This window comes from Diaporthe citri, assembly GCF_014595645.1.
Source record: "Diaporthe citri strain NFHF-8-4 chromosome Unknown scaffold_1, whole genome shotgun sequence".
Taxonomy (NCBI): Eukaryota; Fungi; Ascomycota; class Sordariomycetes; order Diaporthales; family Diaporthaceae; genus Diaporthe; species Diaporthe citri.
Window position 1 is genome coordinate 1623479 of NW_025064846.1, and position 22137 is coordinate 1645615.

The 22137-nt window shown below is 57.1% G+C and overlaps 6 protein-coding genes across 6 annotated transcripts; 1 reads left to right on the plus strand and 5 right to left on the minus strand.

Moving 5' to 3' along the window:
* Window positions 1-1884: 1884 nt before the first annotated feature.
* On the minus strand, window positions 1885-3658 carry INS49_000436 (uncharacterized protein; the record flags this gene model as incomplete). The annotated part of the gene is made up of 4 exons (XM_043161274.1): window positions 1885-2229; window positions 2296-2767; window positions 3003-3053; window positions 3126-3658. The coding sequence occupies 4 exons, from the start codon at window positions 3656-3658 to the stop codon at window positions 1885-1887; spliced, it is 1401 nt and encodes a 466-aa protein (XP_043029780.1).
* A 1715-nt stretch (window positions 3659-5373) lies between these two features.
* INS49_000437 (uncharacterized protein) lies at window positions 5374-9388 on the minus strand (the record flags this gene model as incomplete). Its single annotated transcript, XM_043161275.1, has 5 exons — window positions 5374-6157; window positions 6221-7394; window positions 7453-7749; window positions 8084-8098; window positions 8272-9388. The coding sequence occupies 5 exons, from the start codon at window positions 9386-9388 to the stop codon at window positions 5374-5376; spliced, it is 3387 nt and encodes a 1128-aa protein (XP_043029781.1).
* A 1180-nt stretch (window positions 9389-10568) lies between these two features.
* On the minus strand, window positions 10569-11537 carry INS49_000438 (uncharacterized protein; the record flags this gene model as incomplete). Its single annotated transcript, XM_043161276.1, has 1 exon — window positions 10569-11537. One exon carries the CDS (start codon window positions 11535-11537, stop codon window positions 10569-10571), a length of 969 nt encoding a protein of 322 aa, XP_043029782.1.
* A 763-nt stretch (window positions 11538-12300) lies between these two features.
* Window positions 12301-13296, plus strand: INS49_000439 (uncharacterized protein; the record flags this gene model as incomplete). Its single annotated transcript, XM_043161277.1, has 1 exon — window positions 12301-13296. One exon carries the CDS (start codon window positions 12301-12303, stop codon window positions 13294-13296), a length of 996 nt encoding a protein of 331 aa, XP_043029783.1.
* Window positions 13297-13461: 165 nt separating this feature from the next.
* Window positions 13462-15819, minus strand: INS49_000440 (uncharacterized protein; the record flags this gene model as incomplete). The annotated part of the gene is made up of 9 exons (XM_043161278.1): window positions 13462-13501; window positions 13572-13721; window positions 13791-14256; window positions 14310-14554; window positions 14623-14877; window positions 14941-14992; window positions 15058-15257; window positions 15313-15421; window positions 15666-15819. The coding sequence occupies 9 exons, from the start codon at window positions 15817-15819 to the stop codon at window positions 13462-13464; spliced, it is 1671 nt and encodes a 556-aa protein (XP_043029784.1).
* Window positions 15820-17496: 1677 nt separating this feature from the next.
* Window positions 17497-22087, minus strand: INS49_000441 (uncharacterized protein; the record flags this gene model as incomplete). Its single annotated transcript, XM_043161279.1, has 3 exons — window positions 17497-17640; window positions 17715-20032; window positions 21967-22087. The coding sequence occupies 3 exons, from the start codon at window positions 22085-22087 to the stop codon at window positions 17497-17499; spliced, it is 2583 nt and encodes an 860-aa protein (XP_043029785.1).
* Between the last annotated feature and the right edge of the window lie 50 nt (window positions 22088-22137).

The window sequence follows — 22137 nt, forward strand, 5'->3', positions numbered from 1 at the left end:
ATCATCAACTTCCAAAACAGTACACATGCATCATTCCTGTACTCCCATAGATTGTAGACCATCTTTTCATCCCATATCGGATCGCTTCGACGCAGGCCATGCAGATCCAGGTCTCCCGGATCACAAGCGACTGGCCGACAACCGCGTGGCATCGTGCCCCTGCTCCTTCCCCCCTCCCCAAACATGCGCTCTTTCCCCAAATTCCTGCAAGACGGGCGCGCATGAGTCCTTCCTCCCTCGTTGCATACGGCTTCCGAGACGCGCGAACAGGGACATCCCTGGCTGTCACTCCACAGCGGATGATCATCGGACGAACCCCGTCGACCATTCAGCATCCGCGCGCGGGTGCCGTCCAAGCTGGCCCCCGTTCATTACATACCCAGACCAGAAGATCTGAGAACAATCTGTCTGTGGGGACGGCGGGGTTGGACAAGCAGAGAGGAGGACGGGTCGAGCCCTGTTCCGAGTACAGTAGTAGCCGCAGCTGGTAAGGTGAGACGGCAGCCTCTCTTTCCCAGATTCTCCGAGACATTTTCCTGGCCACTCGATGGCTTTTTCCCTCCGCGGTACCTATCCGCACCGGAAATGGCCGCCCAAACCCCATGTACCATATCTTGTGTACCATGAACCACTAGTAGCGAGCAGCCTATGCGGCTCTTTGCATCCCACCCCCACCCCATTCCTACTCGACTTTAACCGGACGCCTCCAACTGGACACTCACGCCCATCCTCTTGACTTCCTTTTCCCTTCCGGCCGGTTGCGAAGCCAAAGAAGGGAAAAAGTCAACACAGCCGAAACTCTGACTCGGCCTCGAAGTGGTAACTCGCCACATGCCTCCTTGTATTCGAGATATGAGTAGCAGGCCCAGATGCCATCCAACAACCCAACAAATCTGTTCTCTCCACATCTACCTCTGCTTTGCCTGTGGGGTTGGAATTCACCACCGGCTTCTCGAAAGCTACTAGCCAGACGTATAATTGTTGAGCTATAGGCAAGACTCAATCTCGCGTAACACCATCACCACCAACAACCACAAAACTCTGCCACCCACAGCAGAAAACCCCAGTGGCTGGTATATACCGAACTGCTTCTTCTTCCCTGCCTTCGCTACCGCAGTTTCCCCCCTTAACCCCTACCGTGGAGAGCCCAGCGAAAATTTCACCAGCTCACACTCATTTCTCCCCATCCAGGCCCTCGTGTCAGATTCGAGAACAACATTGTTCATTGTTCCTCCCTGTTATCATCCAGGCTCCCTACCTGCCCGACAAGACAAGGCCCTGCCCATCATCATCATCATCATCATCACGTTACGGCGGCCGGCACGCCTTGGCTTGGCATCACCTTCCCGATTGGGTCGGGTGGCCGCTCGTTCGGGCGCCCGGGAGGGCAACGGCGTCGGGGTCGGCCTGGGTTGTGGTCGGGGGGGGGGGGGGGGAGTTGGCTCCTCCCAAGTCCCTGTTCCCGGACGCAACATCGCGTATATAGTACAACACTGTGTGTTATACCGCTTCGCTAACCCAGCAGGGCTGTGACAGGCCGGTTACACGTCAAGCGGGCAAAAAAGGCGCGACGGTAGCACGAGGGTGTGGCTCATGTCACTATATGCTCATGTCACCTAACAACGGCAAAAAAAAAAAAAAAAAAAAAAGACTCGTTGGCACCCTTCGGTATTGCGGAATGCAGGTTATATATCTATCCTTGCCGGTATTTCACATGCACGCCCACGCGGAGCTCGCGTGGGGGGCTAGTTGAAGAGCCAGTCGGGAAGACAGGCAGGCAGGTAGGTTTGTAGATAACAACAATATATATACACTTGAATATTCCTAGTAAGCCACGTCCTTCGCTAAGCCAACTCAAAAGTCCCCACGGGAGAGGAGGGACCCCTACTCGGCGGCGAAGATCACGCTGGTAGGCTGGCCACCAACATCGGCCGAGGCGACGAAGTCGGTCAGAAGCCCGGTCTCGACGTCCCGCCCAATGACCACGACGCGACCGTCGTTCTGGAGCCCGACCGCCACGAGGCTGCCGTCAGCGCTGATGGAGAACTGCCTGGGGATGCTGCCGCCCGCCGGGAACTGCTGGATCTTGGTCAGCGCCCCCGAGGAGTGGTCGATCTCGAAGGTGAAGATCGGGTCCGACACGATCTCGGTGCTGTTGGCCGGATCGAAGTTGGGGATCCTCAGCGTCCCCTCGCCTCGGGAAGACACGAGCAGGAACTTGTTGTCGGGCTGTGAATGGTCAGAATACGGCCAGGGCTGGCGCCGGCGGACTCGGGAGGAGGCAAAGCATCTTACCGATATGGCGATCTCGGCCGCAGTGGTCTCATTGTTTGGCACTGTCCCGTTCAGGCCGTGGGTGCTGCTCAGGTAGACCTCGGTGAAGTCGAGGGTGTTGTCGTCGTTGTAAGTGACCTCAAAGCCGGTGACGGTGTTGGCCAGCTCGCTGGCGAGGTAGAAGTAGGTCGTGCCGTCGTCGGTCACCAGGAACACGCCGTGACGGGGCCCACTACCGGGGACGGCGGCGAGGGGCTCCAGCTCGGTGAAGCTGAGCCCACCCTCATCGACCGAGTACAGGCGGACGACGTCTGAGCCCAGGTCCGGGACGAGGAGGTACTGCCCCGTGGGGTCTAGCAGGGCCTGATGAGGATGGGGGGCATCCTGCCTGTCCGGGATGGGGCCGGGCGCATCGAGGGTGTACGTCTCGGCCTGGACCGGTGCGAGCGTGCTCGCGTCCGAGATGTCGAAGGCGGCTACTGAGGACCCAGAGCTAGAAGGAGAGGCATGATGTTAGTCGCGGCCGCCGGTCTGCGCAAGGTGTTCTCGTCAGGTGATGGGAGGGCATCTGCATATCCCTTGCTCCCCAGAGAGTGGTTGGACAGTGTGACATTGCTCGCATGCAGCCGAGGCCGCATGCAGTACAATGCAGTAAAATGCAGGCCGCAAGGGCAGTCGTGTGTTGCCAGAGAGCCAGGGCATTGCATGCATGGGATTTCTGTACGTACTAATGCGCGAGTGCCAGGCCATTGCCGGTCTCGCCATATATAACGCCAGACCTATAGGGGAAGTCAGTAAACTCTCTTCTCTGTGACTGGAGCCTGGGGCGGCAGGGTTCAAGCTTCACTTACACAGGGCCGCTGAGGGTGTCGACAATGTCTAGCTGGGATAGCGTCCCATTGCTCGTGAGCGCGAACGAAGACAGCGTGCCGTTGGGCGTGGTCAGGCCCTCGTCCAGGCAGTAGATGCGGTTGTTGGCATAGTCCGGAGTCAGCCACGAGGAATTAGCGCCACAGCCTGGCGTCGACGCGATGGCTTGGAGGCTAGAGCCCTTGAGGCTCAGCGTGGTGATGGTATCGAGGTAGGCAGTGGCGTAGAGGAGGGTAGCAGCCGCCTGGCCGGGCAGCACAAGGGCAGTCACCCCTGCGGAGCTGAGCACTTCCTTGAACATGATGTCTGGTTCTGAGACCGTGTCCGGCAAAAGTCCTGGGCGAATCAACTGGATCCAGGCGCGGCAGCAGCGGAAACGATCAGGAACAAGGTCGGTGGGCAGGAGGAGGATGGAGGTGAGGACGAAGACGACGAGTCCACAACCAATGCTGAGGGCTGCGGCGACGGTGAAATTCGGACCGCGCGAGACCGACGATCGCCTGCCGCCGGACATGATTTCTTCTTATTGTTATAGCCTCCCGTTTTCAGTGAGGCACGCCGTCCAGCCCAGGCAGCTCGTCATGCTCGAACCAGGCCCGACAGCGCTGTCATGCGCGATCCACAGTGCTCCAGCAGGCGGTAATTAGACACAGAACAATCTGGACGAGGCGGGCCAAGACTGGTCCTGTCGGTCCTATACCCTTGCTCCTGCCCAGCTTTATTTTCTAGTCTGGACTGTGGATGGTCTGCAGCAGCTTAGTGTCTGCCCCCAACAACTCGCAGCGGGGGCCCGGGGTCAGGGGCTGGGCCGAACCTGGTCAGGGCTCGTCCCGGATAGATGGGAGTGCTGGTGCTGCGCAGTATTTTTGCATTTAGCCAGGGTCCCCTCCTCCGCCCTGGCGTCGCATTGACGACGGGACTTGGGCGATATTGGAGGGATCCTGACGCCCCGAGGACCAAGAAGAAGGACGAGGGCGGAGGCGAGCCAAACAGAGGCCGGCGACGGGCTCTCGTGGACGAACCGAAGCAGTGCCGGGCGGCTTGGGGACTCGCTGGCTCGCTGGTAGTACCGCAACATGGGCGAGGATCAGGACAAGTGTCCGGCCGACTCACACAGTACACACACACACACAAACTCACTCGCAGCGTGCCTGGCAGTGTAATGGGTACCTGAGTACTACTGTGGGGAAGAAGTGCTGCAGCTGGCGTGATCTGCAGGCATCCTTCCAACGTTTTTCAGGTCGCCGCGACCTCGGGCCAGGGGTTCTCGTGCGGGGAATGGACCAGAGGTTGTGGGGAAGAGGGAAGCCTCGCCCGTGCCTCGGTGGTGTGCCCGCGCGCGCATGGCCCCAGCAGGTGTGGAGTGTGGTGGAGCTCGGCAGCTACAGTATGTATCTATTAGGGAAGGCACAAACCCCATCATCTGTCCACCTATGGGCCGTGATCACGACCAAATCACCTTCTTCCAGCGTCTCAACGTCCTTGACCCTTTGCGGCACCCGATGGAACTCTCCTTCTGTGCCCCGTGGCCGAGCTCGGCCCAGCACCTGTCTGTCTGCCCCTTCAATGGACCGAGGTGACGCGAGGTGAGCAGGGGCGCGCTCGGCTGTTTAGCATCGGACATCTGCCAGTCTTGACGGGCTTGACGGGGTCCTCGTGCTCTCCAGATGCCGTGCCCTCCAGGACTCCTGGGGACACGATCACGAATGCGAGTGGCTGCAGGCTCCGTGGCCTCTTTCTTGGCTCTCGGCCGATTCCATCTCATACACCGGCACACAGCTTGCAGCTATCCCACCTGCCGTAAATCGTCATCCTTGCGGCGAATCGAAAGGAGTACGGTACACTTCTACATAGCAGCACGAGCTTGCCCTACGCTACTGTCTGTTGGCGGTGTGCGCAGTGTCGATACCCTTCCTTGCCTGGGGCTTTTGCGTTGGGAATAGATGGCTCGAGAAACAACCGACTCCCTGGTTGTGAAGTAACCGAAATTCCCTAACGGTGCCCGTCTAAAGATGGTGGAAGCCGTTCGCACGTTTCGGGATATTTACGTTTCCTTGGGAGCTGTAAACTTAGTTTGACTTGTATCCATGCCGAAATCTGCAAAGAGAACATCCATAGACGACTATTTCCACGGGCAGGTTCACTCGCCCCCTTCAGACGCCAAACGCGCCGGCGCTGTTGCTATTTCGCTCAGGAGTATCATTACCGTGAACGTCCCATATATCATCATTAAATCTCTCTCAAAATCTCCTCAAGTCTCGCCTCAGAGATCGCGACCTGCACATCGCCCGGCAGTGGCGACACGCTGTTCTTCTTCGCATCTGCACCAGCTGGCGGGAGGTCCGGCAGGAGGCCAGGGTCTATCGCATCCATCCCGCGCTCCGAATGGTGCGTCGTAGGGGCCGGGGAGGAGATTGTGCTTGTGGGCAGCATCGGGCTGCCGTTTTTGTTGCTGTGGTTGCTGTCGCCCGGATCCCCAAGGACGGTCCTCACTCGGTCGACGACCAGGACCTTGAACCGTCCTAGTAGCTCTGGGTCGTCCGCAGGTGTGGTCTCGGCCTGCCACACTTCGAATCCTAGTATTTCCTTTGCCCGAGCTATGAGGGCCTCGTCGGCGGGCATGCGTCCTGAAGTGGCAACCTCGGCCACGGCAAACTGCATGAGCTTGTCTTCGAAGTCGTGGCTGCTGAACACGGCTCCCGGGTTACTGGATACCGACATGCTTGAGTCTCTGTAGCTGTGGTTGTTGAACATGTTGAAGTCTGCGCCGAGACCACTGCTCACTGTAGCATTTTGCCCAGTGAACGGCGCATGGGCGAGCATGGCAGGCTTCGGCGAAGCAGAGGCCGAGTGGGAACCCTGCAGCCGCGTCCGTAGGCCAGATCCAACCGCGCCGATTCCCAAGTCGTCGGGAAGGCCGGGCCCGTCAGTGATGGGCAGAATGCCAGTGGTTCGCTTGAAGCGGATCAGCCATTCAGCACTGTCTGCCGGTGTGACGTTAAAAAGATCGTCACTGTAGAAAAGTCTGCATTAGTGCAGGGTCCGCACGGCTCCTGGAAGTAACATTATAACTCACTCGTCGTAGAGAACCCACCGGGCCTGGTGACGGATTTCTTCATCAGTTGGGATGTGCCGATTCGGGTTGTTCGGCGACATAGCGGAGGCCACATATCGAGCGAGCTCGCGGACAAGTTGACGATAATTTCCTGAGCCATTCAGAAAGAGCTGGCTACGCTTGACGCCGCACATTGGAGAGGATTCGGGACAATGCGCGTTTGCCGGGCTATTTGTGCCTGATCCGGTAAAAGGAGAAAAACCAGAGCCTGATGCACTGGCCCGTGTGGTGTTCAGACCATGCATAAGTGGCTCGAGTGTATGTACCGGCGAGTTACTGTTCGATGGCGATACCTGGCTGGTTTCTGTTCGAAGATGCCGTTGTTTGAAGGCATCAAGCCACGCTCTATTGTCAGCTGCGGTCTCATTCTGGCTCTTGCTGCATTTGTGCACAACGCATCGAGCGTGGCTGCGGAGCTCATCGTCCGTTGGTGAAGTGCCCAAGGCACGTTGATTCCTCGTGAACTCTGCTAGTTCGACCTCCAGTTGCGAGTAATTGTAGATTGTCGAGTTGACGGCGGACTCGCCCTTCACATCCAGGGTCCCGTTCGGGACTGGCAGTCCAGCTCGCTGACGGAAGTCGGACATCCACGATAAATCTCCGTATATCAGACGTAGCATGAAATTGGCAACCTCCTCGGACGGTATGATGGACTTTTCCTCCATTCGACCGACGATGTTGCAAGCTTCCACTTGTAGCTCGTAATCCGTGGTAGTCAGACCAAGAAGTGTTCGAGCCTTGACGAAGTCATTCAGTTGCGTTTCCATTGGGCAATTTTCGAAGATGTTTTCTTGTCCATTGATCTGGAGTCGTCCCAGGCAATTTTCCGCGGGACCACGTAAACGACTCAGCTGAGCCCTGTGTTTGATCTCATTGGAAGACAGCAGGAGATCTCGCAGCCAACTGGCGTCCGGAGCCTGGCCGCTGTGCGAGAGGGGTTCCGAGGCGTAGATAATCCGGCATGCCTCGTGTTGCATCTCTTCGTCCGATGGGATAGCGCCCATCGAATCTCGGGTGTTTCGGAGATAGTAAGCCAGCTCAATCTTGATCAGCTCATACGCGCTGCGTGGCGACTCCGGCGACTGCTGGCTGGCCTGAAATGGGAGAGGGGTTTGCCTCTCTTGATGGATGAGCCCTAGAACACATGTCAGCCTTGCGTTGTCGACGATTCTGAATGCAGAGAACAGTCGTACATGGAGGCATAGCGTTTTCCACATTTGACAAGACGGCCTTTTCAAATCCCCAGTCCCCCTTCCAGTCTTTCATGTCAGAGCCTGTCTTGAAATGCTCAGCGAGATGGTCCACCCGGACACCCCAACTCGCAAGAGCTAGACCGCAGAATCCACACCTCGACTTGATGTCGGGCGTGGCAACCTTCCACGAATCCATTGACCAATTCAGATACTTGGTGTTATGGACCAGTTTCAGGTGCTGACGCAGGTGATCTTTCCGGTAGAAGGTCCGCTCGTCCAACTGGCGCTCCTGACACGCTGTAAAATTGTGGCCTTCAGTGTGGGCATCGTCCGGTTGAGGTACTCCACAGAGTGCACAGCAGAGTTGACCAGTATTTGTATCGGGCACCCTTGGGCCTTTCGGGCAGCAGACCCACCGTTCCAACGATAAGTGTAATGTTTTCTCGTGTCTCTGCCAGTCATGCTTCGTTCGAAAGGATTCCTTTGTCCGTCAGTGCCTGCTCGCAAGTTGCGATAGCATTGCAGGTCCGCCATAGCAGCCACCGGGTGAGGGAGAGAAAGAATCGTTGATGTGCAAAAAAGAGGAAGGAAGCTGAGGTAGCTGGTGAGACAGTGTGAAGGTGCAACATACCGTACAGAATGTACACTGGAAGGTTTTCAGCGGCGCATTCAGGCCTGAGTTCTCATCCCCTTGCTTCGGGGCAGTCCTCCTCCTGCGTCTCCGACGTCCTCTATGTTGAATGGATCCAAAGGAGCCAAAAGAGCCCCGTGAATGGTGTGAGAGACCAGAAACTAATGAAGCAGATGACGGCGAGGTACCGAAGCTGCTGGCAGATGATCCCTTGCAAGACCTATCGGCGTCGTCGTCGGTGTAGTTGTAGTTCAAGCTCATGCTGTTGGGGCTGTCGAGCCCTGAAGAGTTAGAGTTGTTGAGGATAGCTGAGGCAATGGCAGTCACGGAAGCGGGTTCATTTTCTGAATAAAGTAAGCGACAATTCACGGCCGGGGGTGTGAGAGCCTGATCATTACCGGGTGGGGAATTCTGCCATCTCTGCAGAGGATTCATATGCTCTGCCGAAGGAGTGCCTCTCCGAGGGATATCGATGGCGCCGGAGTAGCCACGGACGCCTGGAGACGCTGATCTGGTGGGCTGGAATTTTCCTTTGCTCCTCCGGCGGGCATTGGCGAGCCAATTCGCGATCTGGGTCTTGTTGAGACCAGTCTGTCGTTGGAGTGTCTCCCTCTCTTCGTCTGTTGGGTACGGCCGTGTGGAGTGGGTGGACAGCCAGGCCTTGAGAATTCGGACAGATTCTCTGCTGAATCTTGCGCCTATCTTGGGAGTAACTGGAGGCTTATGGTTGTTGTCTTGCAGGGACTCAGTACCGGCGGCCAGTGTTTCCAGGTCTGGAGATGAAGAGCTTCGCAGCGTGTTGCCATCCTCGCTAACGAGACTCGCATGTTGGCCCGCAATAGGCCATGGATTCGACGGAAACGGCTCCGTGGTTGAAGCGACTGAGGGTGCGAGACCAAAGCTGCAGTTGTTCTTGAGGGCAACACAAGTAGTGCAGTAGCCCTTGTACTTGCCTTCCTCTAGCCTCTTGCAGGCGAAGCCTGATGCCTCACAGGCATCGCATGGATGATCTGAGAATTCACAGAGGTCGAGTGCGGCAACATTGGACGACTGAGGAGGAAGAGGTCCAGCCTGAGCATGACTGGGGGCAAGGTTGCTTGTCTCGAAGTGCTCCAGGGCCCAGAAGGAAAAGTCATCACCATCGATGTTTGCCAGGGCCAAGTCGAAGTCTTGGTTCTCCCGGACCGGCTGGAAGTCGAGGTTGGTACCGGAACGGGGAGCCGTGTCCGCCAAGCCCAGAGCAGGCTCAGCCTTGTCCCAATTGACAAAGTCCTCCATTACGGAGTCCTCGGGTATGGTAGGCATTCTCGGTCACTTTGGCTCTGCCAGGGCGTGGACTACAGGAAGGGCGTCGTATCGGAGGGAATTCCCGGGACAGAACTGCAGGGCGGGATGGATCCGGGTGCAGAGAAGTGGATGTCAAAACAAATGTTTAGATGAGTGCTGACCATTCACAGTGACGGTTGGGTAGGTCTCAGAAGGGCTGTCTTGTTGATTGGAGCGCCCTTTGGGTATAGCCCGGCTTGTGAAGAAGCCCAGGAGGGGAGGTTATCTGTAAAGTGACGCCAGTATTTCCAAGGCCGGTCGAGGGCAAGACCCCGTGTGTACCGGACAGGAAGGCGATTAGAAATGAGGTGTCCCTGACAGGATATATGAGGCCAGAGACCCAGCCCTCTTTGGCGATGAGGTCTTCTCTCTGGAGTCTCTGGTCCAGAGAGCTCGCTTGAGGCCGTCCAGATTGAACGAAGTGCAGTCTGATGACAAGAGACAAGACAACGTTTTCCTTTATTCCAGCTCTGCCGTCGAGTTTGGGCCAGATCCTTGAGGTGGTGAGTGACCTGCCACTGTGTCTGCACGTCCAATCAGCCTTGCACACAATCCGACGTCGTCGTCGCTGCCTCCGATTCGATCCATGGTCCTCTCTCTTCCCAGGCAGGCCACCAGCACAGAGGCTCCAATTGCTGTCATCGCTTGACAAGCTGACGCCCTTCGTGTTCCCGTTCTGGTGTAGTGTCTCCGGTTTGACCCCACATCTCGGCTTACGGCTGCGTAATTGTTAACTTGCTACCAAGACAGCAGCGATACCGTTGCTTGTGAGCCTCCTGCACTATCAGCCCCTCCGGTAGCGGGCCTGTTCGCGGTGGCGCTGACTAAACCGCTCAGGTACAGTAATAGCTGCGACCATTGGTATGACCGTTGGGCGCTCACCGTTGCGGCGCCAGGACACCGCGGGCACCGTCAGACGGGCTAATGTTATATGAGGCAAGTGGCTTGCAGTCCGCCCATTTGGTTTGATTCCTCGTCTATTGGGTAGTCTATCTGTCTAGGCGTCTGCGGCGGCTGGCAACAAGAAGGTCGGCTTCGCCGTGATAACAGCGGCGACACAGCCTGTAGTGTTCCTCTGGCCATCTTCTGGAGGAAACTGCCGTCTGATCTATTCACACAAATGTTTCGTCCTCTGATGTAACACAACAGAGTGGTGAGTCTAGTTCATCTTGCTGAGCAGGCACTGGCGGAATTCGGTGAGCGTGACGCTCTTCTCCTTCAGCGTCGCTTTCTTCCCGTCCTGGGTTTCCGAGTGTGGCTGCTTCTCCAGGGTCCACACCTCGGTCACTCCCAGGGACTCGAGGTAATCCAGCGCCCGCAAGTAGTTTGTGGCGACCTGTGCGATGCCGTGGCTGTCGTCTGACATGGTGAACTTGCCTCCCATCTTGAGCCACTCCTCGGCGATTGGCCTCGCGGGGTACGGCTCGGCCAGGCCCTTGCGCAGGGCGCTGCTGTTGCACTCCAGCCAGCCGCCGTAGCTCCTGACCACCCGGAGGTTTCGCACCACCTTGTCCCACACGGTACCCTCGGACCCCGGCGCCTTGTCAGCCCAAGCCGTCCGCAGGTCCCGCCCGGGCTCCTCGCTCAGCAGGCGGATCAGGTCGAAGTGCCCCACAACCCTCGGCTCCAACGCCGTGAGCATGGCGTGCTGCTCGTCATAGTACCTCGCGTACAGGAGCTCCTCGGTCCCGCCGGCGGCGTCCCTCGCCTTCCCGTAGTAGTCCTTGTCGAAGTCGATAGGCACGCCGCAGGTGTGGTGCAGCGAGCCCATGAAGTAGTCGATGGCCGGGTGGGAGGCCAGCTCACGGACCAGGGGTCCGTACACCTCCGGGCGGATGAACTCGCCCTCGAAGCCGATGAGGATGTGGACCTGGTCGGCGTACTTTGCCCGCAGGCGCTGGGCCTCGATTAGGTAAGCCTCGTGGCGGGGCATGAGGGCTGCGAGTGAGCCCTCGGGGTCGTCGAGTTCCTCTGGGTACAGGTCCTCGAGGCCGGTGCGAGGCATGTGCTCTGTCAGGGCCAGTGTCTTGTAGCCGATGCTAATGGCGTGCTGTATGACATCCTCAAGCTGGTCTTTGGCGTGCCCGGGGCAGAACTGTCCCGAGTGGGAATGCATTGTGAAGGCCATTTTGAGTGTGAATTTGGTTGTGAGGTGAGGTGAGGTGAGGTGAGGCAAGGCAAGATGCGCCCTTGTGTTTGTTGGATTTGTCCCCAGTTGCTGGTCGAGTCTGAAGGTGTGCGGTCGATTCTCCGTCGAGGTGTCAGTCAGCTCGTTGTTGCACAGAAGATTGCAAATTTGAGTCGGAGACGGCGTCTCAGCTTATCTGAGTCAACCTGGATCTGTTTGCGATTTGTTTATGAAGTGGTTGCATCGTGTCTGTTGGTCATGGCTCTGAGTTAAAGAGTTTGATATAGTTACCTGGACATGAAATCTTGCAATCTGCACTTATTAGACGGCGTGGATTGGATCGGCCTGAGCCTCTCCTCTTAGCACGTTCTGGGTTGTGCGCTATTTCTGCAGTGGCAAGTGCCCTGTAAGTACGCCCCCTACTTGGCAAGAACCTTGAGGCTAAAAAGGCAGCAATTGAGGAAAGAGCCACCATCATCCTCCCTGCCTGGGAGTCCACGGGTCCCGAGGGCTGGCCCAGATTATCGCCTGCGGCATCAAGCCGTCAGGTATCACCGAAGAATCGGTTATCTGAGAATCGAGGCTAGCCTGCAACATGCGCAAGTGCGACGTCACATCATATGGTCCATATTAGGATGCATACAGGGTGCATATGCGGGGATGTCACTCCTGCCTGGGGACGACTTCATGTCGTGTCCATTGTCTCGTCTCCTACCACTCCACAGGCTGCCAGGGCTACCTACAGACTGATATCTCTAGAACCATGGCACACTCCTTCCACGTTCCCCTGTCCAAGGCGCATCTGAAATGGAACAACGCCCTCCCCCCAGCCCTCACAGTGCCCTCCGGCGCCGAGATCACATTCGACCTCAAGGACGGCGCGAACAACCAGATCCGCCCAGACAATGAGGCCACCTGCTTCTCGACATTCGACCGCGACCAAGTGGACCCGGCCTTCGGCCCCGTCTACGTCGAGGGCGCCGAGCCGGGCGACGTGCTCAAGGTCGAGATCCAGTCCCTCGCCACGGCCGACTACGGCTGGACCGCCGTGTTCAACGGGTTCGGCCTGCTGGCCGACGACTTCCCGGAGGAGCACGTCAAGATCTGGGACCTGAGCGGCAAGTCCCTGCTCCCCGGGACCACCGGCGCGAGCGGCCCTCCCCGCGCCGTCTTCAAGCCCGGCATCTCCGTGCCCGTGCGGCCGTTCCTCGGGGTCGTGGGCATTGCGCCCGCCGAGCAGGGCGAGTTCAGCACCATCCCGCCCTACGCCCTCTCGGGCGGGAACGTCGACACGCGCTACCTCGGGAAGGGGTCCACGATCTACTTCCCCGTGCAAGTGCCCGGGGCGCTGTTCAGCTGCGGGGACGCGCACGCTGCACAGGGTGATGGCGAGGTCTGTGGGACAGCTATAGAGACCCCGGCGACGGCCACCGTTAAGTTGAGCATCGTCAAGAAGGGCGCGGAGGGCTGGATGGAACTCTCGAGCTTGCACTATACTACGCCGCCGCGGGTGGGCGAGGCTGCTGAGGATGATCTCAAGGGGACCTACGCCGCTCTGGGCATCCACGCAGACCCAAGGGAGGCGGCAAAGATGGCACTGAGAGGTCTTCTTGACTGGCTGGAGAAGAACAAAGGGCTCACAAGGGTGGAGGCCTACATGTTGGCCAGTGTGGCGGCGAGCTTGAGGATGACTGAGGTGGTTGATATGCCTAATTTTGCAGTTTCTTGCTCTATTCCGCTAAATACATTTGAGGAGTAGATGAATGCCAGCGTCCCAAGCCCCTTCGCCAGTGGATGAGCGACCCGTGCAGACTGGCTCAAAAGGCTTGAACTGGTAGGGTTATACGGCTTGCAGACCTCAGTCTGAATTTCACACCTGATCGCGTCCCTGAGAATAAACGTGAGACTAGGAATAGTCCAAACACTATCCGAAGAGGAAATCCAACGACCTCTCGAATGCATTCCTGCGAAGTGTGCGTTAGTGCGTTGAAGGAATGTGGAATGTAGGAATCCAAAGGACTTTGTTCAACATACTTGGCTGGTCGTGGCACAAAGTTTGCCTCGTACTCTTCAACTTCGTCGAGGTTCTTCACCAAATCAACCTCTTCTGGCTTGTAGAACTTCGACCGCTTCAGAAGCTTCCAGGCAAGGAAGAGCAGAGGGCAAACTGCGATCATAGTGTAGCTGTTGTTCGCATGGTCCATTAGAACAAGATGCAGGAGGGTAGGCGGCTTGTAAGGAGAGGCGACTCACGAGAAAAGGAATGTCGGCACGTCCCACGACCCCGGAAGGAACACAGTGTAGCCCCCGACAAAAGTCATGATAAAACAACCAACAAGGCCATACCAGGCGGCAAAGGGCTGCGGCAGCGGGCCCTTGTACGGGAGGCTGTCCCTCGAGATGCCCTGCGCCTTCAGGGCCTTGAAGAACCTCAGGTATGTAAAGCACATGACGCTGAAGTTGATTAGCTGACTAGCGGTCACGAGCGAGACGAACCAGGAGAGCACGACAGCCGCGTTGTTGGAGACCTGGAGGAAGGACAGCAGCGAGATGAGGAGAACCAGAAGCACCGAGTAGATCGGAACGCCCTTGCGCGTGCACTTGAGGAAGATCTTGGGCGCCTTGCCCTCCAGTGCCAGGCCGTAGAGGGACCTCGACGCGCAGTAGACGTAGCTGTTGCCGGCGCTGAACGCGGCCGTGAGTACCATGGCGTTCACGACTAGGCCACATTAGAGAGGAACAAGGATGCGTAAAGGGGGTTGTTTGACTGACTGTCAGGGAGAACGGTGATCTTCAGCCTGTTCATGGCAACCACATAAGGGGAAGCCGCAGCACCCGGGGCGCCGGAACTGAAGGCCGTCTTCAGCTCCTCGTCGGTGTAGGGGACAAGGATGCCGACCGCCAAGCTCCCGAGAACGAAGAACGCCGTGAGACGGTAGAACACGGCGTTGAACGCCCGGGGCATGACCACCCGAGGGTTCTCAGCCTCCCCGGCTGCCATGGAAACGTAGTCTGGTCTATAGCAAAACCAATGTTAGAGATCCCTGGTAGTAGGTGCGCCGTCGTAGCTCTGAGTCTTACTCACCCTGCTATAGTGAACGAGGCCTGAATGAGACACTGGAGGAAGCCAAGGAATTTGCCCAAATCTCCCGAGCGGTAAAGTTCTGCAAACGCGCCCGGTTGCTGCCAGTACTTAAAGCCGAACCTCTCGCCGAGAGGATTACCGCCCAGCATCGCGATGAAAGTGAAAAGAATCAGGGCGATAATCAAGAGCACTTTTCCCAAGGCGGCCCAGAATTCACTCTCGCCGTACCACTGCACCGCGAGCAGGTTGATGAGCCTGAAAGTATGTTCAGATGAGAAGCGTGTGGCTAAAGAGGAAAAGTGGCCGGACTTGACTCACCCATATAGGACGATGACGATAGCTATTATGCCACCGGCAGGGACAATATCGCCTATGCACGTTGGTGTCAGCTGAACGGTTCGCAATGTAGCGACCAGAGAAAGGAGGTGGACTGACTCCAATAGTGGATAATAACATTACACGCCGTGATCTCAAAGGGCACCAAGGCGGCCTCGAACACGAAGAAATTCCACCCGGCGGCAAATCCAAAGGCCTCGTCAACGTAGCGACCAGCAAAGCGAATGAAGGGGCTGGAGATGGGCAGGTATGTCACCATCTCAGCCATACACATCGTCACGCATAGGATGAAGGTGCACCTGGTGCCTGGGTCAGCTGCTGGCAACATACATCTCCCGTTGAGCCAGTATTTACCATATTGAAAAGGCCAAGAATAGTGACGCCGGCCCGCCATTTAACAAGCCCTTGCCGATTTGGACATAGAGAGCGGTACCGATAGTGCCGCCTATGCCAATGAGTTGAACTGCGGTGTAGATAGTCAGCCTTTGAAGCGATATAGTATAAGTCGGTCACAGATGATAGCATCGTAAAAAAAAAAAAAAAAAAAAAAAACCACCCTATCTCCTCCTGTAGCTTATCTCACGAGCTGAAGTTTGACATGGCACTCTGCACAGCTGATGAGATGGCCTACAATTACAGCACCGGCCTGACATCAAAGGTGCGGGGAGGGGTGGGCGTCCTGAGAATGGTCTTCGAGGGCAGCTTACTGTGGCGAGACTTGAGCTTCCTCGCAGTCCCATCGCCGTGGCCCATGGACCTGATGGAGCTGCTGCGGTCGGACTGGGCCCTTCCCACAACGGCCTTCTCATCGTCGGCCGAGTAGGCGGGGTGAGCAACGTCGACCCCGGTGGACGACGCCATTGTCGTCTATTATGATTATTTTCTCGGTCTTTCGCTTTTGGTCACAAACTCAGGAATTGTTTTCTCACTTGACGTTTGTCAAGAGTAACCACAAAAAAGCTGGGCGCGCAGCACAGACTCAGCGAATAGACTTTAGGAGAAGACTGAAGAACTCGGCTCTGAACTGCATTTGCCCGTCAAGCTTCTGGGGGGTAATCACGTCTCTAAGACGGGGAGGAGAGTCGAGCGGTTTGGCGTCAGCGGGTTTGGTACTAGCTCCTGGGCGACTGAAAGCTTTTCACCGAGAAGCAGTCGAGGACCAAGCCGGGCAGGTGGGCGGGAGGCAGCCAGGGCAAGGTGCAGGATCACGGAGACGGCGTTTGCCAAGGGAGATGTTGTGCTACGGTCCTGTGATGGTGCGTGTGTTCTTTTACAAAACAGTCCCTGACTCGAGAGGGGGGACGGGCAGGACGGGCAAAACAAGCAAGGTTGAGGCTGGCGATGGCTGTCTGGGCAGTCTGGGCAAGAGGCGAGGGAGGGAAAGACAAGACATTCGCCTGAGGGCTGGGCTGCAGGAGAAGCTCCTCCTGCTTCGCACGCTGGGGGTCTAGACTCCATTGCCTCGGCCGCCATGGTTTTGGCGGACCTTCGAAGATTGCTGCAGCTTGCGGGCTTTCGACAAGGGCATTGGAGCTTTAACTGCGGAGCCCACCTGCACATGGCAACAGCAAGCGCAGGATCCAGCAGCCCTCGGCCTAGAGACTACTTCTCGAAGCATCCTAAACCCAGCAGTCTGCTTTGTCGAACGAGAGCCGGACCTTTCTATGGTCTGTCCGTCGGGTCAGTGGCACGAGCTGTCAGGTGGGGATGTACGCGACCCCGCCCGCCTCTGTCGATGCAGTGTAGAGGAGCTCAGCCTACATTGGGTAGGTACTGTGGTACAGTCAAGCAGTCGCTCAAGCCGCAACTGATTGGTCTGATGCAGCCCCGACAATCTGGGGCGCCCCACCACACACGCACACAGCGCGCACAGTTGCTTGCTTGCTGCCCATCACCGCCACGATTGGCAACGGACCGATGGCCGAGGACAGGCCGCGCGTGGGGGGTGGCGGTTGGTGGCTTGCCGACGTGGGCTGATACAGCAAGTATTTTGCTCCTCCTAAGCCTGGTTGTCCATCATGATGCTGCTATGTGTTGAAGCCATGTCTCTCGTTCCATCATTTTGGATTTGAGGATTATGGCATTGCCTGTGCTGAGACTGGTAGCTGCGCCAAGTATCGACAACGGTAGTGGGATCATCCAGAAAACCCAAATTATCATGACAGTAGCATCTACTCAATTTACAGGACTTCTCCTTGTACATACAAATACATAGCGCCGGCCCTGCAAGTAATTTTTTTGCACCCCGTGGTATCATCCGCAGCTGAGTCGAGTCCCATCCGCACATCGCTTTCTCAAATCCAGTTCGTGTGTACCATAAGTCATCAGATCCAAGCAATGCCCAACAGCTACCTTCCAGCCAGCCAACCGTCCAAAAATAATTCCAAAAGGAAAGAGAGAAAGAAGAGAAAACTACCGCCCCCTGCCGCCCAAACAGTTTTAGTCTCACAACAGTCACTCCTTTTAATTGTGACACCCCCAAGGCAAGGCCGTCGTCAGTCTCCCACGGCTCGACCAAAACTAAGAAACCGAGAACAATTATAAAGCTAGACCCGTTCCGTCGCCGGTCCAGCGGTAAAGTGATAGAAGCTCGCGTCGGCGGTGGTGCTGTTCCGCGAGGTCCTCCGGCACGCGGCCCCGGACCTGCGCCAGGGCACTGCGCATGACCCTGCTGAAATTCCGCTGTACAGACGAGACGTTAGCATTGAGCATTTGCGCAGCGGGGTTGAGTCTAGCAGAATAATGCTGATCCTTACCTGGTACTCCGTATTGAGTGTCACCACGGAAGCCTCGTGAGCCCGAACGATGGTCTCGCAGGCCCGGACGACACTCGGCGACGCCTCGCTCTGCAGCTTGTCGGCGATCAGCAGCAGCAGGAACGAGCCCTGCAAGAGGTAAATGCCGAAGAAGAAGGGCATAAACTCCAGCCCCGGGTCGTATTCGAGGATGTGGCTGATGGCCTCGGCTGCAGAGACCGCGCGTCCCGTGGCAGTTATAAATCCTTGCGAGCTGATCCAGAGGTCGTTGTCGTCGAGCAAGTTGATCGGATCCCATTTCCCAGTGAGCAGGATATGTAGCACGTGCATAACGTGCGTCCCGTAGGCCATGACGATCCGCGTCTGAATCTCCGACTCTGTCATCCTGCTAGCGCTCGTCAGAACACTATGCACAGAGTGCACTGATGGTGTGCCGGCGTCCACAGGGCCAAGGCTGTCGTTGTGGTTCTCCTCTGCCTCGTCTGCTGTGCTCGTGTTATGCGTGCCCAGGCTCCGCTGGGCAAACTTCTTCAGACTCTGCTCGTAGAGCTGCAGGTGACGTTCGATCTCAAGCGCTTGGCCGTCCCATTCACGAGCTGACCTGAACCCAACCCCAAAACGAGGGTGGTTGCGCGCATGGTTGAGGTCGACAATCTCACCCAAGATGGCCATCAGCGGGAGAAAGTAGCCATATATGCTATGTCCGTTGCATTCGAATGAAGGACCACGGGCTCTTGTTTGCGACTGCGATGCAGATGAGCCCGACGCAAGCACACTGGGATCCGTAAGTGGCGAGGGCTGGGGCTGGAACTCTCCATTCTGGAACGCGGTGTCGTCCATTGGCTGCAGGAGCCCATCACATTCGATATCAAGCAAGAAGAGAGGCCGGTTGTAGCAGAGCGCAAGGTGGCGGTCAACGATATAGACAAGCCACCAGATGCGCCGTCTTTCTTCTCGCTCCTCCTCCGTAATCAAGCCTGACACTTCCGACTGATCCTCTGCCCCTTCGTTGTCGTTCTCGGGGGCACTCATTGACTGTGGGAGTTCACGGCCTAGCCTCAGCTCACGCGCGAGCGACCACGCGGCGTTCCACCACCGGAGACTGGCCCCTTTGTACTCGCTAGCAGAGACGACCGTTGCCAGGTGGATGTAGGTGACCACATCGTCGAGAGTTCCCGCAGCACCGAATGGGCCAGTCTCACTGGTCAAGGCCTCCATGCTGATCGTACCAGGCAATGCAACACCAAGACCACCAAGAGCAGCACCGTCGATGGCACCGGGGCTGGCAACAGGAGATGAGTCTCCCGATGGCGTGTGGATGAGCGGCTTGAGCAGGCTGACGGTTAATTCCAAAAGTCTTTGGCAAATCCGCCCACGAGCAGAGGGCACGCTCGTCAGGAAGGGGGCGTCACTCGTTTGGGCAGCGACCCAGAGCATGCTGGAGAGCAGAGCCGGCTGACATCTGCGAGGCTTTGACGGATGCAAGAACGATCGCTTCCGAAACACGAAGCCTAAGACGTATGGCGAGTGCGGGTGCATTTGTGCGGAGGATGAGCTCGAGAAGTACAGGTCGATCAGGTCGCACGCAAGTGGTAGAGGTATGATGGTCTCAAGGTGAGGAATCAGAGGCTCCAAGACGGGATATCGAAGCTGGGAGCCGTGGTAGCTGGGGGGAGGTACGTGAGTCTGGTATTGTTGCGGCGGAGATCCCATGTTCATCCACCCGGGCGATGGCCCGTCACCAGCCATAGGATAGGCACTGAGAGGGCTAGTTGCCATCCGAAAAGCAGCCCCATGAGCCGTATATCCTGTCGGGTTCTGCGTCTGCAAGCCGTATGGAATGTTCGGGTATGCTGAAATATTGCCCTGGTTCGCGCCGTATGCAGGATGAGCTGTTGGATTCATCATGTGGACATTCATTGCCTGTCGGTCGTACGGGTGGTGGATATTGGCATAGCTGCTCGGGTCGAATGCGCCCTGATTTTCAAGATGGTCGCGCTCCATCACTCCTGCGTGCCCGTTGATGTGGGACGCTTGCCCTCCCAGATCCGGCTCGCTGTCCAGACTTCCCAGTCTTTCTTCTCTTCGAGACCCTTCCTCGTCATCCCCATCGCTGCCATTATTGATAATAGACGCAATGGAATCGTCTGGCTTCGATCCTGGCTGCTCATCAGGCTGGTTGTTCTCCGCCCCCGACGCCGGAGACTTGCGACCAGTCTGGGAAGCTGCCTGGGCAGCAGCTTGCTGAGCGAGATCTTTACGGGAGGCCTTGCCTCTCTTCTTCCTTTCCCTCTGGTATTCACAGCCGAGCCCAAATTCTGTGCATGTTAACAATCTTGCACTGGCTAAGTTGTACGCGGTTGAGGGAAGCTCTGGGACCTACCTATGCAGTGGGCGCAAGGATGCTGGCCATCGCATTTGGTTCGAAGCTGGTTGCACTGATCGCAGGCGCGAGATATCCTCCGCCGTATGGGACCACTGGCGCTTGCTGATCTTCCCCCTGAGCCGTAAGGGTGCTGCCTGTGTTTTCCCTGGGGACCGGCGCGGACCAGGTGTTGGTTGTGTGTTCCTACATGTTGCTGGAGGTGTTGAAGGGCGTAGTGCGATCCTTGAGACAGCCCGTCAAGTCCAGATGGATGGATGTGGCCCGGGGGAACGTGGCCGTTCGAAAGGAGAGTCGAGGCAGGCAGAGAGTGGTATGGCGAGAATCGGTGAAGAGGATTAGACAACATCTCGAAGCTTTTGTTTGGACGCTTTTCGCGTCAACACTGACATAAGAAGGTGGTCAGGATAAGAAGGCCGGGTTGGAGATGTGTACGGTGAGAAACTGAATCATCTGCGAGGCCTTGATGAAGACCCCGCGATTCCAGGAGTATTTGGGTGCTAGTCAGATCGGGGCCACGTCTGGGAAGTCAACAGCTCCAAAGCAGCATTTGGCAGTGAGGCCGAAATAGTAGTCTCCGGTATATCAATACGAGAAGACGTTACACTGTCGAGGTAGGCGTGTCAGCAGCACATATGCAAGTCTCAGCAACGGAACGAGGAGCATAGAGCCAGCTTGTCTGGGGCTAGATGCTGGTGCGGGAGGAGTGTGACTGGGCTGATGGGTGAGTACCAGTACTGCCGAAGACGATGTCCAGAGACTCATGAGCCAAGCAAGCAGCCACTAATTCCGGATGGAGAGAGCCGGAATGTCAAGGGGAGGTAAGGGCCGCGGCCCAGATGACAGGGGGCAGGTGGAACAGGCTGCTGGATCTAGAGCGAAGATGGAGTGCTATAAGAGGCGAATCTATACTTACCGAAAGTTTCGAGGTGGAAGCCGAGAAGCACGTTGGTGTACCAAAGTTTGGGCGAGGTGGCACCAGGTGTCAGTGACACGGACTCAGAATCTTGGTTACCTCCTCGCTCAGGGCTCGTCTTGAAGGAGTGTTTTCTATAGACCTGCCCTTGATGCTCTCGAGTCTCCCCGGGGCGAAAGCTGCGGTCCCGAAGCTTGAAGTTACCAACGGGAGGCTCAGAGCGCCGTGACCAGAGACTTGCCCGTGGGCTCGAAAGGGCGAGAGAGAGAGAGAGAGAGAGACCGGAAAGCTGATTGTCAAGAAGCGGCGAGTAATTCTCTGCTCTGGTACCTCGGGACGATATCTGCGGCAAGAATCTTGAACTCGTGTCGTACACACAGCTGGACGACTCTCGAAAGATGGAGGAGAGTCCTATGCGCATGAGCATGAGCGAACCGTAGTGGTGATGCCCCGGCTGGCCTGACCGGTGTCGGATTCGCCAGGATATTGACGAGACAATCTATAGTATGCAGGAAGACGGAAGGGAAGCCATGCATTAAGACCAGGAAAGATTAGCGTTACGGCGACGGATTGTTGGCAGGGCACGCGTGGCTGGCATATCGAAAAAATGGAGATGTGAAGCAGAGTAGGTAAATAAGCTATGTCAGAGGCGCGTGAAAGGAATTATGAGTGGCCCGCAGGGTGCGCAGAGTATGGTTCGCCGTGCTTGGGGAAACCAATCGATCTAAGCTGGATGGACGATAGTACGGATCAAGGAGGGCCACAAGCACCGCGTGCAGTACAAGCAGGCATATGTGGGCAGAATTTCCTGGGGCCAAAAGCGAAGCAAAAGTCGAGCAGGGGGGTAGGGGTTGTGGGGGGTGGTCTGGTGGATGGACTGGGAAGAGACGGGTACCTGGGGTAGATCAAGCCCAGGACTACCTGGGCTGATCTCCTTACGACTTTCCTTGTACGGGCATGGGCCTCGAGGAGGGGGCAGAAGTTGCTGCTCACGAGATGGGCCACGCCTACGTCCAGCATGCGCCGGTCAAGCGAGCCTCGCATGTGCAGAGCTATGTGCAGGTCCTGCTGCATGGTGGAAACACAGCAGGTCTCGCCTATTCCATCATGATCTGCCTCGTGCT